We start from the raw sequence: 17250 nt of genomic DNA, 5'->3' as shown, positions 1-17250 counted from the left end.
TAAAAATTAAATTATGATATTTTTTTTTTCACTTGTTAAAAATTAAGCTATATTCTTCATTTCAGAAATACTGGAACTTTGTAATGTTTTTGCTTCAATAATTCCTGAAAAAACTGTAAATGTTTTTTCTTTGTAGCCCGTACAATTTTTGTAAAATTGATATTAAAATTTCAAACTCAAACTCAGCTGAGACTGAAAATGTTTTGTGAACACAGGGCCTGGAAGGCAGAATGCATCATTGCCGATCAAGATACTATTTAAATGACCCTTTTATTATATACATGTACATGCACATATTTCTAGTGCTATATCAGCCAAAATTGGCTATAATGTTAGATAAGTAAGACTGAAAACTTGTTTGTAACAGTGAACTTTTTGAATTGTGGAACATCAGTATGCCATCTAATGCTGAGTTTGGTCTTTTGTTAGTGAAATACATGCTGTATTTGAGACAGATAACTGGTAGGTATATGATAAGTTTATATATATATATACAGGGCTTTCACAGTATTTACAATAAATATGTAAATTTTGTCAAGTTATTATGTCTCCCCCAGGAGACATATTGTTTTTGCCCTGTCCGTCCGTACGTCACACTTCATTTCCGAGCAATAACTGGAGAACCATTTGACCTAGAACCTTCAAACTTCATAGGGTAGGGGCCTGAACATTGAAAACCATTTCCGATCAATAACTAGAGAACCACTTGACCCAGAATGTTTAAACTTCATAGGATGATTGACCATGAAGAGTAGATGACCCCTATTGATTTTGGGGTCACTCCGTCAAAGGTCAAGGTCACAGGGACCTGAACATTGAAAACCATTTCCGATCAGTAACTAGAGAACCCTTTGACCCTGAATGTTGAAACTTCATAGGATGATTGGTCATGAAGAGTAGATGACCCGTATTGATTTTGGGGTTACTCCGTCAAAGGTCAAGGTCACAGGGGCCTGAACATTGAAAACCATTTCCGATCAATAACTAGAGAACCACTTGACCCAGAATGTTGAAACTTCATAGGATGATTGATCATGAAGAGTAGATGACCCCTATTGATTTTGGGGTCACTCCATCAAAGGTCAAGGTCACAGGGACCTGAACATGGAAAACCATTTCCGATCAATAACTAGAGAACCACTTGACCCAGAATGTTGAAACTTCATAAGACGATTGTATATGCAAAGTAGGTGACCCCTATCGATTTTGGGGTCACTCCATTAAAGGTCAAGGTCACAGGGGCCTGAACATTGAAAACCATTTCTGGTCAGTAACTTGAGAACCACTTGACCCAGAATGTTGAAACTTAATAGGATGATTGGTCATGCAGAGTAGATGACCCCTAACAATTTTGGGGTCACTTTGTGAAAGGTCAAGGTCACAGGGGCCTGAACATTGAAAAACATTTCCGGTCAGTAACTTGAGAACCACTTGACCCAGAATGATGGAACTTCATAGGATGATTGGTCATGCAGAGTAGATGACCCCTAATGATTTTAGGATCACTCTGTTAAAGGTCAAGGCCACAGGGGCCTGAACATGGAAAACCATTTCCAATCAATAACTTGAGAACCACTCGACCCAGAATGTTGAAACTTCATAGGATGATTGAACATGCAGAGTAAATGACCCCTATTGTTTTTGGGGTCACTCCGTTAAAGGTCAAGGTCACAGAGACCTGAACATTGATAACCAGTTCCGATCAATAACTTGAGAACCACTTGACCCAGAATGTTGAAACTTCATAGGATGATTGAACATGCAGAGTAGATGACCCCTATTGATTTTGGGGTCAGTCTGTTAAAGGTCAAGGTCACAGTGGCCTGTTCATGTAAAATCATTTTTTGGAAATAACTTGAGAACCACTTGACCTACAATATTGAAACTTAATAGGATGATTGGACATGCAGAGTAGATGACCCCTATTTATTTTGAGGTCACTTGATCAAACGTCAAGGTCACAGGAGCCTGAACAGTGACTTGAGAACCACTAGGCCAAGAGTGTTGAAATTTAGCAGGATGACTGGACATGCCAAGTAGATGATCCCTATTGCAGCCAACCATCAGTGTCTCTTTGACTTTCGCTCCTGACCCCTATTGACTTCTTGCCTATAGGACTTTGCATTGGGGGAGACATGTGCTTTTTTACAAAAGCATTTTCTAGTTTGTTTTACTTTTATCTTTGTCTTCTAATTTAGACTTCTATTTTTTATTAGGTTTTACAGCTAGATTCTGTCAATAAAAAAGTTGTATTGGACAATGGATCTGAGATTTCTTTTGATAAATGTTTAATTGCTACAGGTATGTATAATATTATTGGAGTAGACTTATTAAGTTCAAAGGTAAAAATAAATTTTATTTAACTTTTCTTTGTAAAAGAATAAACTTTGGCTATTGAGAAAACTTATTTAATCTTACCCTAATCAGTTGCTTATTTACAGCTGGGTTAACTGAGGAAGTCATGATAAAATACCATGCCTAGGGACACATCCCAACTAAAATAAGCATTTTCAAATGTTGGGTGTTCAGCTCCTCAGGAAAGTGTCATAGCCCATGCAATCGATGTTTTTGTGCATTTTGATCATTTCTTCCAGCCAACTTCAGCTGATGCAGTCTTGAATGTTGAACAGGTGCCTGCTGAAATTTTAAGTCACCCTGACACAGTTATAGTTTTCCAGTTTTTAATGGTGATGGATTACCTTCATATACTTATCCGGGCGTTATTTAGGGCTGGCTCCCTGTAGAACCATCAACATTCTGTTAACATGCTGGATGACTTCTTCACATGAAAGAACTTTTACACCCTAGGCAAGGTTTTAACCTGCAACTGTGAGGGCTCAGTGATTTCATGTCAGAGACCTTAACCACCAGTTTACGGAGGCCCCTCCTCTGCTGAAATTTGACTCAATGTAATAGTTTACACATATCAGATTGAATACTTCTATGTCTAGTCCATATTAAATGAAAGCTTGTTATTTTAGGTGGAAGACCAAAGAATGATGAAGTGTTAGAGAGAGCAGGGGAAGATGTTAAAAGTAGAACAACTTTATTTAGAAATGTATGTTTCTTACTCTTTTCTTTATATTTTGTACATTGAATTCCCAGAATGAAATATTGAAGATAAAGGAGAAGGTTTCACTTTTGCCCCAAAAATGGCTAAAGACTGAGTCTTTGAATGAAGTAAATAAATGCAGCGTAAAAGATAAACATTCTGGTAGTTAAGTGAATATTGGCTAACATGTTGGTGAATAGAAGAAATTCTTGTCCTACATGTAAGTGAACAGAAGAAATTCTTCTTTCTTTGTAGAGTTTAAAATAGTATTAAACCCTATCAAACACACTTTAAAATCCACTAAATATTGAAATTGAAGTATCATTGAAATAATACAAGTACATGTACTGACTTTGGAGGAACTTCAGTTTTAAAGATAATTAATATATAGTAAAGAAATGATTGATAAATTAAAATTTTCTTTGGTTATTTAGAGAAAATCTTGTTGGTTGATATAATTTCAAGTTCTGCACAATTTTGTTGAATAATATGATTACAATTTCCACACACTTTTGTTGATTGATATAATTGCAAATTCCACATATGAAACCTACACAACTAATTAATATTTGATTTTAATTTAAAATTTCAGTACAATGATTTATGGAAGTTAAGTGAAGTGAGTCAGTCTGTGAAATCAATAGCTGTGATAGGAGGTGGATTTCTGGGTAGTGAATTGGCTGTAGGTCTTTCTTACAGAGGTATATACATATTATATAATAAAACACTGACCCCTCAAGGTCACAAGGGTATGAGTAAAATGCTTGATTTATCCAAGATTTCAAGTGATCCAAACAGGAAGGCCAGGTACTTCAGAAAGTGCCGTGGTGAGTACTTGGATCATCAATGCTCAAGCAAAGGTTGTTACGCTGTAATCTATCAAAATTATGGCCAACTGTTTATGAAAAAAAAATCTTTTAGTTTGTATTGCTGAAGTTACAACTTCTATTCATAAACAACAGCTTATTGTATACAACTGGGGTACCTCCAAGGCCAAGTTGTTATGTTTCCTTACTGTGTCATGTGCCACTCAAGACAGTGGACTCCTGCTTTTCCCAAACTGTCAGGCTGTTCCATGTTAGGAAGCCATTCAGCTGTCTTATTGAACACTGGTGGTTCTATCTAGTTGCCTGTGACAACATATTAACTCAACTGTGTTACCCTCAGATAAAACCCCGATCAAAATAGAAACAAAGCATGATTAAATTATGATTGGGCACACCAGTTTGAAACTGCTGCCTTTGATAGTGCCAAGTTCTCATAACTGCAGTGCTCATCCAGCTGAGTTGGTCAGTGGTTCTACATTAGTACTTGCCTGTGTTATCCCAAAAGGATAGAGTACATAATTCTTCACCTTTTATGATTGGAGTTCTGTAATATCAGTGGAACCTGAGTAACCTAAATAACACTGCTGTACTATTTAAAATTTTGTACACATCATTGTCAAGCCCACTTGCGGAAGTGAAGGCATAGTCTTTAGATGGCTGTTTGGTGTATTTGCCTGCATGTATCCAAGTGTCTGTGCTTGCGTCCGTCCAGATTTATTTGTCTGGACCATAACTTTGATTTTTACATTAACATGTATATATGATCTGGTTAATTTATAAGGTGTATAATAATGAACACATTTCAGTGAGTGATAACTTTACTTTTATATTGTTTGAAAGGTTCCTCATCTGGTCTAAAAGTCTGCCAGCTGTTTCCAGAAAAAGGTTAGTATTGCAAGATATTAATTCCACGGCATTTTCTAAACCTGTTTATATTTAAAACCAATCCATGTCCTGCTACATGTATTTCTGTATATTTTCATTTTGTTATCTTAAATGTAGCTAAAAAACTTTTTGTGGGAAAAATGTCAATAATATTATTGTTGTAAGATAAAACATCATTTTGAGGTTGTTATAGCTGAATGTCTGAACTTCTCTTGCTGTGTAAATGTTAGAATATTGTGAGTTCTTTCTCAGTTACACTGAGATCTAAAACCATTAATATTTATAACTGTGACTGTAAGGCATCTCGTCCCACTATCTTTTAACATATTAAACAACATATTTATTTCAGACCGGATGATTTATTGTCAATTGTTGATATATATAAATACAAGACATACTAAAAAATTGTTGAAATTTCTTACCCAGGAAACATGGCTAAAGTTCTTCCTAGTTTTCTTAGTGAATGGACAACAGAAAAACTTAGACAAGGTATGACTTTCTGCTATTTTTAATTACATTTTATGCATATAGAAGATCACAGATAGTCACATTTTGGTGACCCTGAGGACAATGTGTTAATGTTGCTGACTTCGAAATTACTTGCCCCTTATTCCTGTGAGGCGGAAACCTCACTTAAGAGTTTAGAATTCTTTGATATGGGGAAGCCTTCAAGATGACTTATAGATGGTCTGTTCTTCTCAGGTACATATCTGTGTCCATAACAATGCCTGGAGGGACACCAAGAGTCTTCCTCGCTATCAAAAGCAGGAAAAATTGCCATATGACTTGAATGATGTCTTGACTCAAAAGCTCATCACCTACCCACCCCAAGATAAAAATAAAAGTACTGATATCACAGTATGGATGAAAGGTGATTTATGTGAGTACCTGTATGAAAAGAATCCATTCCAGAAATGGCACAAGCACTTACAATGGTTTGATAGTTAGAAACCCAATACTTACAGGATTTGATTTAGCTAACCATATCATCAATATGATACTGGACTTTGGTGACATATTCAGTTATGCTTCGAACCCCATGTAAAGTAAAAAGATGTGAAGTAAAGGCATGCAGCCGATAGTTACCATTAGTAAATTACTGCACCATTGGTATATATGGTACTGGGCATGAGTACTTGTAAGTTTGTGATAAAGTCCACGGCTGCCTCAAAGGTGGTGATAGAGTTGGCCAAATTTTCTGGTCTGTAACAATTATGCGTTGTATTACATTGTACAGCAGATAGAATAATTAAATTCTGCGCAGTACATAGAGATGATTTTGATTTTGATATATCACCATCCAAAAATAGCTTTATTGTAACAAAACTGTGAGTGTAAAATGTGCACTGTTATATGCAAATGTTGAAGATAGATATTTGATTCTGTTAGTCTGTTTCTAATTTTTCATTTCTCTTTCAACAGAAGGAATTGATATTGTAACTGGTATCAATATAAAATCTGCAGTATATGAGAACGGTAAAGTGAAGTTAGGGCTCAGCAATGGAAAACATGTAAGTGATGTTTGTTGCTTTTTTCTGTATAAACAAAGGTTTGAAATATAACAAAGTTTTGACATATTCATATTCTACAGAGCTGAGTAAACCTGTTAAAAGTAATTATAGGCATTTTAAAGAGTTAGAGCCTGTTGTTGTAATAAACTATCTTTCACAGCTTTTCCTTAGACACCTTTGTATAATGCACAGTTTTCACCTCGACTTTATGAAGTATGGAGAGCTATCCTACTCGACCCAGCTACGGTGTCCTTCTGCATCCACACTTTGGTAAAAGTTTCTCTTTATCTCTGTTATTACTTGATCGATTTGCTTCAGACTTAAAATAGTTATTCCCCATCATCACCCACATCATATGACACAAGGATGATAACTCTTGCACCAATATTTCTTGAATTATCCCTTTTTACTTAGAATGTCATGTTTGAGTTTTGGTGCACTTCACTCTATCTCAGCTATTATATGCCCCTTCTTGAAAGAACGGGGCGAATTATGTGAACGCCCGCGGATGGTTGGCATCCAAAGCATGTCAGCACTCTAAGCCAAACAGTTTTCATACGATCTTCACCAAACTTGCTGACAATGTTTGTGGACATAATATCTCAGTCAAGTTCGATAACCATCCAAACTGCCCTAGGCACTCTTGGACTATGGCTCTTGAATTACTAAAAAAACCCAGCTAATTTAGGATTGTCCACTGTCTAAGTCGAACAGTTTTCATCCAATCATCACAAAACTTGCTGACAGTGTTTGTTGGCATAACATCTGGGCCAAGTTCGATGACCAACCAAATCACCCCAGGCACTCTTGGATTATGGCCCTTGAATTACTCGGAAAAACTGAATTTAGCCTTGTCCACTCGCTAAGCTGAACAGTTTTTGTGCCCCCCCCCCCCCCCCCCCACCCCCATTGAGTGGTGAGGGCATATAGATTTGTTCTTATCCGTGCATCCGTCCGAAGTTCGTGACACGCCTAGCTCGAAAAGTATTTGATATGAATTAATGAAACCTTGCATGAGTCTTTGTCGTAATATGAACTTGCGCACCTCCTATTTTTCGTCTGGCTTCGCCCTCTATTTTCAGAGTTATGGCCCCTGAAATAGTCAAAAATGCACATTTTCACCTTGTGACATGCCTAGCTCAAAAAGTATTTGATATAGATTCATGAAACCTTGCATGAGTCTTAATCATGATATGAACTTGCGCACCTCCTATTTTTCATTTGGCTCCGCCCCCTATTTTCAGAGTTATGGTTCCTGAAATAGTCAAAAATGCACATTTTCACCTTGTGACATGCCTAGCACAAAAAGTATTTGATATAGATTCATGAAACCTTGCATGAGTCTTAATCATGATATGAACTTGCGCACCTCCTATTTTTCATCTGGGTCCGCCCCCTTTTTTCAGAGTTATGGCCCCTGAAATAGTAAAAAATGCACATTTTCACCTTGTGACACGCCTAGCTCAAAAAGTATTTGATGTAGATTCATGAAACCTTGCCTGAGTCTTAATCATGATATGAACTTGCGCACCTCCTATTTTTCATTTGGCTCCGCCCCCTATTTTCAGAGTTATGGTTCCTGAAATAGTCAAAAATGCATATTTTCACCTTGTAACATGCCTAGCTCAAAAAGTATTTGATATAGATTCATGAAACCTTGCATGAGTCTTAATCATGATATGAACTTGAGCACCTCCTAATTTTCATTTGGGTCTGCCCCCAATTTTTAGAGTTATGGCCCCTGAAATAGTAAAAAATGCACATTTTCACCTTGAGACGCACCTAGCTCAAAAAGTATTTAATATAAATGGTTGAAAACTTGCATAAGTCTTTCTTATGATATAAACTTACACACCTCTAATCTTTTGGCTGGCTCCACCCCCTATTTTTAAAGTTATGGCCCCTGAAATAGTAAAAAATTGCAATTTTTGACCTAACTATGTGCCTAGCTCAAAAAGTATTAGATGTAAATTCAGTTTGGAGTCTTTATCATCATGTGACCTTGCACACTTGGCATTCTTCTTGAGAATCTTAGCTCTTACTACAGAGTTATGGCCCTTGAAATAGCCAAAATAGTGGATTTTTTGTTTTGATGCTCATAGCTCAAAAAGTATAGGGCCTAGAATTAAGAATCCTTTTCATAAAATGTTTGTTGAGGCTATACCCTATTAAGACTGCAAACATTTGAATTATTGCCCTTTATTTGTGACAAATGTACTAGTTGGGGGCACACCCTGTGTCCTACAGACACATTCTAGTTTGATCTGATCTTGGATCATGGTCCCTGAATTAGGCCAAGTTCGATGACTGGCGTATTTTGTAACAGTCTGGCACTCGTGCTACTATATGGATTTGATTCAAACTTAAAATAGTTCTTCCACATCATCACCCACATCATATGACACAAGGTCCATAACTCTGGAACCAATTTTTTATGCAATGTGCCCCCTTTTTACTTAAAATTTTAGGTTAATTTTTATACATTTTCACTAAATCTCTGTTATTGCAGAAGGGATTTGATCAAAACTTAAAATAGTTGTTCAGCATTATCACCTTCACCATTTGACACAGTGACTATAACTCTGACATTATAATAATGTTGCCATTTTATTAAAGTTACTTGGAAGTTCACATTAATTCATGAAATGATTTTTGCTTCCATATGCCGAGTCTGGGCTTTATTCTATGTTATCCAGATAAACGCCATCACCTCCAGTTTATTACACCTGCAGAACAACCTGAAAGCTTCTTGCTCTCAGGTTTTGTTTTTTTATGCCCCCGAAGGGAAGCATATAGTTTTTGAACCGTCTGTCAGTCTGTCCGCAATTTTCGTGTCCGGTCCATATCTTTGTCATCGATGGATGGATTTTCAAATAACTTGGCATGAATGTGTACCACAGTAAGACGACTTGTCGCGCGCAAGACCCAGGTCCGTAGCTCAAAGGTCAAGGTCACACATAGACGTTAAAGGTCATTTTTCATGATAGTGCATTCGTGTCCGGTCCATATCTTTGTCATCCATGGATGGATTTTCAAATAACTTGGCATGAATGTGTACCTCAGTAAGACGACGTGTCGCGCGCAAGACCCAGGTCCATAGCTCAAAGGTCAAGGTCACACTTAGACGTTAAAGGTTATTTTTCATGATAGTGCATTCGTGTCCGGTCCATATCTTTGTCATCCATGGATGGATTTTCAAATAACTTGGCATGAATGTGTTCCACAGTAAGACGACGTGTCGCGCGCAAGACCCAGGTCCGTAGCTCAAAGGTCAAGGTCACACTTAGACGTTAAATGTCATTTTTCATGATAGTGCATTCGTGTCCGGTCCATATCTTTGTCATCCATGGATGGATTTTCAAATAACTTGGCATGAATGTGTACCACAGTAAGACGACGTGTCACGCGCAAGACCCAGGTCCGTAGCTCAAAGGTCAAGGTCACACTTAGACTTTAAAGGTCATATTTCATGATAGTGCATTGATGGGCGTGTCCGGTCCATATCTTTGTCATTCATGCATGGATTTTAAAATTATTGGGCATGAATGTGTACCACAGTAAGACGACGTGTCGCACGCAAGACCCAGGTCCGTAGGTCAAAGGTCCTAGACTCTAACATCGGCCATAACTATTCATTCAAAGTGCCATCGGGGGCATGTGTCATCCTGAGACAGCTCTTGTTTTCAGTAAAAATGAGGTTTTCTCACAGCACTTGTTTTTAGTTCTGGTGCTCACCTTTTTTATTATCTTTCATTATCAGACATACATTTTATAATTATCTAAAATCAAGATACTGAAAATTTAAAGGTAGAAGAAAATTGTTAAATCACTTTGTACATGTGTATTAGTTATAATGTGTATTGAGTATAAATATAATTATACTGTTTACTTTTCCATCCAGGTAGAAGTAGATCATGTGGTGGTTGCTGTTGGTATAGAACCAAACACAGATCTAGCTGACAGTGGTAACCTAGAGCTGGATGATAAATTTGGAGGATTCCGAGTCAATACAGAACTCCAGGCGCGGTCTGATATATGGGCTGTAAGTTGGTTTCTCTTGAATGAGGATGAAACAAAAGTTTTCGTGAACAGTATGTTAATATGTGTTTTATTGAAAGTATTTCAGATTGATCTAAATTTACCATTTGTTTTAGCTCCCTTTAATCTGTTAAAAGAGAGTGCTAGATCTTCCTAAACTTTAGTCTGTAGTGTATGCAGTCTTGAGCACTAGACATAGGGACTAAAAAAACTTGAAAATCTTTAAACCTAGTGTGAACCTGTTATAGCAATATCCATGAAGCTTGGTAACATACATGCATTCTTGAACTAACACAAATTTTGAAGAATTGTACAGATGGTCATTTTCTGGGTAGATGGAAATGTGCAAATAAATTTATTCATCTGCATATGTATGTATGTCTTCTGACTGTTCTTTTATTCATTTAATTGTGTTACAGGCAGGAGACTGTGCATCATTTTATGATATAAAACTTGGTAGACGGCGTGTGGAGCACTTTGATCATGCCTCAGTAACTGGTAGATTGGCAGGTTTCAACATGGCAGGAGAAAATAGGCCTTACCAGCATCAGTCTATGTTCTGGTAATTGCACTTTTTGTACACAAAAATTTGAAAAACAGGACATAATATGTGATGGCAGGTCTGCCTGTACATCTATCTGTCAGTCATCATTCGTGTCAGGAGCATAATTTTATATCCATTAAAGATATTGACTTTAAACTGGGCAATAGGTAATAAAAATGAGACGATGTGCAGAGCTCTTGAATCGGCTATGTAGGCCAAAGGTCGAGGTCACAAGTTTAGCTAAAAGGTCAAAATTGTCCTTTATATTTTTGTCAAAAGCATAACTAAGTATTGCAAGGTATTGACTTCAAACTTAACATGTAGGTAGGTGGCAATGAACTGGGTCAATAGGTCAATGGTCAAGGTCACAAATTGAATTGAAAGATCAAATTTGTCACAAGGTCACAGCAAGGGTAAATCTGCCATAATATTTTACGTCCTGAGCATGTCTTAAAAACTGTTAAAGGTATTGACTTGAAACTTGGAATATAGGCAGGTGTTAGTGCATACTACAACAGTCTATATTGCACCCCCCCCCCCCCCCACTCCCCCTCCCTAATAAATATATATTTTTCTTTATTTAGCTTCTTGCCCTTTGGTATTTTAGTATTCTGTACCCATGCGTCACCCATTCCTTAGCTAAGTGTGCTAAGAAAAGGAACAAAATCCTTCGTGTAAAACTTTTGATTGTGTATTTCAGGTCTACTCTGGGAGGAATTGTGGACTATGAAGCAGTGGGTTTGGTTGATTCCAGATTACAGACTTTCTCAGCTTTTAGAAAAACATCTCCTGAGGAGGTAAGTTACATCACATACCCACAATATTACAGAGAAAAAATAACATCATTAGCATATTTTGAATCAGTACTGCCAGAGCAATTTTGACTTTTTACTGAGCCCAGATTCAATGCTCCAACAAATGCTCCAACAAATGAGATGAACAGATTACAGCATTAATTTTTTAGATTGAGTGTTGCCCTATGTAAACGCTGAAAAATTCCTCACTAAGGCTCAATTTTTTTCTTATATGACTTTAACTTTAATTGTTTACAAATGATATTGAAAGACAGAACAAATTGAAAGTTGGGTTTAATTTATTGAAACCATTTTTACTTGCCTTCAAATATATACAGTGAAACACCGCTCGCTCGAGGTCGCAAGGGGATGAGCAAAATGCTTGAGTTATCCATGGTTTCGAGCGACCCAAACATTGACCAACATACGAAGAAAATTGAAGTTTGTTTTACCAATTGTCATCGAGACCATATGCAGAGGAAACGGTGATGTGTAATAATAACACACTCGTGACATTTTCAAAAAACTTATTACAAACGTTATTTATGATAGATCGTAAATGGCACATGTGAAGAAACAGCTAAGACATTTTATTTTTTTATTTTTTTTATTTGAAAATACTGTAATCGAATTCGCAGTTTTCTTCTCCAAATTAAGATCTCATAATTATCGTCTCAATTTTATGAAAAGGCTATCTTATTTCCTTTATTTGCATGCAAACAACTGTTGATTAAAATATTAAGATCTCAATAATTATCTTCTCGATTCCGCAGAAAAAAGTAATAATTAATAACAAGTTTGAGTTTGATCAATAAAATTTTCTTCCACCTTTCATCAATAATTAATCTCATTATCAGATCAAATATACCGACAAACAAACATTTATGATAGTCGGGGAATAGACCATGCAATTCTCACGACGAGCGAAAATTTTAAATTAACCGATACATTCTGACCGCCGAAGGTGTGAAAAATTTTGACACCTCTGCTCGAGTTTGCCATAAGCAACAAAGAGTAAATTAATACACAGGGACCAGGTGTCATGCTCGAGAGATTGAGTTATCGATGCTCGACCCAGCCATGGTAATTTCACATAGAAAATAGAAGGAAATCGGCTGGGACTACATGAATTGCTCGAGCGAGCCCGGGTGCTCGAGTCATCGATGCTCGAGCGAGCGGTGTTTCACTGTACTATCATTCACTCACAGGGCCATAGCAAGATGCTAATTTTTTTTTGAAGAATATAAGAAAAGGCATTGTTTTGTGGTGTTTAGAGTTATTTGAATACCAGAGGCATTTTTAGCTCAACTGTTTGAAGAATAGAGGAGCTATCCTACTCTCCCCGGCGTCGGCGTGAGCATGAGCGTCACACAAATGTTAAAGTTTGCGTACCAACCCAAATATTTTCAAAGTCCATTAAGATATTGCTTTCATATTTTGCATACTTGTTTACCATCATGACCCCAGTCTGTAAAAAGAAGGAGGCAACTCTATCAAGCATTTTGACTGAATTATGGCCCCTTTTTGACTTAGAATAAATGTTAAAGTTTGCGTACCACCCCAAATATTTTCAAAGTCCATTGAGATTTTGCTTTCATATTTTGCATTCTTGTTTACCATCATGACCCCAGTCTGTAAAAAGAAGGAGGCAACTCTATCAAGCATTTTGACTTAATTATGGCCCCTTTTCAGCTTAGAATGAATGTTAAAGTTTGCGTACCACGCCAAATATTTTCAAAGTCCATTGAGATTTTGCTTTCATATTTTGCATACTTGTTTACCATCATGACCCCAGGCTGTAAAAAGGAGGAGGCAACTCTGTCAAGCATTTTGACTGAATTATGGCCCCTTTTCGACTTAGAATAAATGTTAAAGTTTGCGTACCACCCCAAATATTTTCACAGTCCATTGAGATATTGCTTTCATATTTTGCATACTTGTTTACCATCATGACCCCAGTCTGTAGAAAGGAAGAGGCAACTCTATCTAGCATTTTGACTGAATTATGGCCCCTTTTCGACTTAGAATATGCTTATTGTAATGTTAAATTTTTACTCATTGCTTATATTATACTATCAAGCACTGAGAATAGTCGAGTGCGCTGTCCACTGACAGCTCTTGTTGTTGGTGCTTTCCGCCAGTGGCAGTAAGCTTGGATGGAGGTTTAGGAGAAAAAAACTAGGAATGTGACGAGAGATAATGCAGTCCTTGATGCATATGATAACTAGTAGAGTAAATAGATCAGAACTATAACATTCTTATGGCTTTCAAACTTCATAGGATGTTTGTAGTCAGAGAATGACCCATTTTTAGGGCAACAGGTCAAAGGCCAAGGACATTCTTTACACTGAAAATTACATACCCAGTTATTTAGCAAGTCATAATGGGGAGCATATTTGTTTAACAAAAATCTTCTGTTATTTATATTCTTAATTCCCATGTACAAATATAGCAAATAAGTAATTTTAAATTTTTCTCAAGACTATCCTAAGAATGAATCTGAAAATGGCTTTGTTTTGTATGAAAAATAATTATTGCTATAAAACAGTAACAAGGTTTGCTGCACAAGTAGAACAGTACTGGGCTTTTATTTCTAATTTGTCTTAAATCAGTGAAGATATGAATGATTTTGATAGGTATGCTGTGTTTGACATGAGCATTTTTGAACAGAGTGAGACTCAAAGAAGAGGTTTTCTGCTGGATTGGAACATTATTGGTGCTTGTGGGGATCTGGGGTACTGTAACATGGATAATTAAATAAAGAAAATAACACTTGACAGTTTAATACGGCATACTAAATCTCCGCTAGACACTCACTATAATGTTTCTTAGATGGTCCCCTATCAGATTCATTTTGTTAATTCTGGTTGCCATGGCAGCTGAAAGAAAATAGTTCTTAAACCCTTATCTTCAGAAAGAGTAGTAGTTTTACAGAAGTTATTCATATTATTTTGTTTAAAAAACATGGCTTGCAGAGGGCAGGGCTAATTTTCCCTAAATCACTGTATGGAAAACTTTTAAAATATTCTCCCCTGAAACTGCTTTCTCAATTTGAAAATAACTTCACAGAAATGGTCCTTCAGTGACCTCAACTAAATTCTTCCATATTATTCTGTTTTGTAGAATACAGCATACAGGGGGCAGAGCTAGTTTCCCGTGCATGGCTATTGAAAAATTTGACAATCTTCTCAGAAACTGCTTACCTGATTTCAAACTAACTTCATATTAATGTACCTTAAGTGACCCTCTTAATATTTTTATGCCCCCGAAGGGAGGCATATTAGTTTTCAACTGTCCATCCGTTAGTTAGTTCGTTCGTTCGTTAGTCACAACGTTAACTTTTTGCATGAAGGCACTTTACTCATGAACCACTGCACCCAGGACCTTCAAACTTCACATGCTGATAGTACTTATTGAGTACACCACCCCTACTGACTTTGGGGTCACCAGATCAAAGGTCAAGGTCACAGGGGCCAACGTTAATTTTTTGCATGAAGGCACTTTTCTTGCGAACCACTTCACCCAGGACCTTCAAACTTTACATGCTGATAGTACTTATTGAGTACACCACCCCTACTGACATTGGGGTCACCAGGTCAAAGGTCAAGGTCACAGGGGCCAATGTTAACTTTTTGCATGAAGGCACTTTACTCACGAACCACTGCACCCAGGACCTTCAAACTTCACATGCTGGTAGTACTTATTGAGTACACCACCCCTACTGACTTTGGGGTCACCAGGTCAAAGGTCAAGGTCACAGGGGCCAATGTTAACTTTTTGCATGAAGTCACTTTACTTGCGAACCACTGCACCCAGGACCTTCAAACTTCACCTGCTGATAGTACTTATTGAGTACACCATCCCTATTGACTTTGGGGTCACCAGGTCAAAGGTCAAGGTCACAGGGGCCAACGTTAACATTTTGCATGAAGGCACTTTACTCGCGAACCACTGCACCCAGGACCTTCAAACTTCACATGCTGATAGTACTTATTGAGTACACCACCCCTACTGACTTTGGGGTCACCAGGTCAAAGGTCAAGGTCACAGGGGCCAATGTTAACTTTTTGCATGAAGGCACTTTACTTGCGAACCACTTCAGCCAGGACCTTCAAACTTCACATGCTGATAGTACTTATTGAGTACACCACCCCTACTGACTTTGGGGTCACCAGGTCAAAAGTCAAGGTCACAGGGGCCAACGTTAACTTTTTGCATGAAGGCACTTTACTCGCGAACCACTGCACCCAGGACCTTCAAACTTCACATGCTGATAGTACTTATTGAGTACACCACTCCTACTAACTTTGGGGTCATCAAGTCAAAGGTCAAGGTCACAGGGGCCAACGTTAATTTTTTGCATGAAGGCACTTTTCTTGCGAACCACTTCAGCCAGGACCTTCAAACTTTACATGCTGATAGTACTTTATGAGTACACCAACCCTACTGACTTTGGGGTCACCAGGTCAAAGGTCAAGGTCACAGGGGCCAATGTTAACTTTTTGCATGAAGGCACTTTACTTGCGAACCACTTCAGCCAGGACCTTCAAACTTCACATGCTGATAGTACTTATTGAGTACACCACCCCTACTGACTTTGGGGTCACCAGGTCAAAAGTCAAGGTCACAGGGGCCAACGTTAACTTTTTGCATGAAGGCACTTTACTCGCGAACCACTGCACCCAGGACCTTCAAACTTCACATGCTGATAGTACTTATTGAGTACACCACTCCTACTAACTTTGGGGTCATCAAGTCAAAGGTCAAGGTCACAGGGGCCAACGTTAATTTTTTGCATGAAGGCACTTTTCTTGCGAACCACTTCAGCCAGGACCTTCAAACTTTACATGCTGATAGTACTTTATGAGTACACCAACCCTACTGACTTTGGGGTCACCAGGTCAAAGGTCAAGGTCACAGGGGCCAACGTTAACTTTTTGCATGAAGGCACTTTTCATGCAAACCACTTCATTCAGGACCTTCAAACTTCACATGCTGATAGTACTTATTGAGTACACCACCCCTACTGACTTTGGGGTCACCAGGTCAAAGGTCAAGGTGCTGCGGGGGCATTTGTCACCATAAGTGACAGCTCTTGTTTTAATTTGAAATTATGGCTGTGTGTGGGTGAGGCTAGTTTTCCCTATATGGCTGTATGGAAAACTTTTAAATCTTTTCCCCTGAAACTTTTAGCTTGATTTGAAATTTGTCTAAAGTCAAGGTCAAATTCGAAGATCAAAAGTTATAAACACATTGGTGTTGTTCAGTATTCAAAACTTGCAGCCAAATTTTCAGAATGAACATTCAGTTATACTAAAGCCAATTTTTCTGAAGTTGAAGATCAAAATTGAATGGATATGACTGTAAGTTTTAATTGTATTTAAGATATTTTGTGATAAAAGTAGGAGCTGTATTCTTATCACAAGGTTAATTACAGTTGAACATAGACAAGCTTTCGGGTTGTTCTACCTAGAGGTTGTAAAGATGGTAATAATCTGACATTTATAATGATTTATTAATGATTTATGATACTTATGAGAAAAAAACTCCTTTTTTAACAGAACAAAAGGTATGATCATACTCTGTTGTTAGGTTTCGC

The 17250-nt window shown here is 37.6% G+C and overlaps 1 protein-coding gene across 1 annotated transcript in view; it reads left to right on the top strand.

The window, feature by feature from the left end:
- Positions 1-17250, top strand: part of LOC123556295 (apoptosis-inducing factor 1, mitochondrial-like) — a 54726-nt gene that overhangs the window by 13462 nt on the left and 24014 nt on the right. The window contains exons 6-15 of the mRNA XM_053543150.1: positions 368-428; positions 2217-2301; positions 2982-3058; positions 3645-3753; positions 4720-4764; positions 5191-5253; positions 6187-6275; positions 10177-10317; positions 10733-10875; positions 11558-11654. Coding sequence (XP_053399125.1) covers positions 368-428; positions 2217-2301; positions 2982-3058; positions 3645-3753; positions 4720-4764; positions 5191-5253; positions 6187-6275; positions 10177-10317; positions 10733-10875; positions 11558-11654 — 910 coding nt within the window. The remainder of the gene's footprint in view (positions 1-367; positions 429-2216; positions 2302-2981; positions 3059-3644; positions 3754-4719; positions 4765-5190; positions 5254-6186; positions 6276-10176; positions 10318-10732; positions 10876-11557; positions 11655-17250) is intronic.

This window comes from Mercenaria mercenaria, chromosome 5, assembly GCF_021730395.1.
Source record: "Mercenaria mercenaria strain notata chromosome 5, MADL_Memer_1, whole genome shotgun sequence".
In the NCBI taxonomy this organism is placed as follows: Eukaryota; Metazoa; Mollusca; class Bivalvia; order Venerida; family Veneridae; genus Mercenaria; species Mercenaria mercenaria.
The sequence above is the reverse complement of the archived record's forward strand: the minus strand, read 5'-3'. Positions and strand labels throughout refer to the sequence as shown.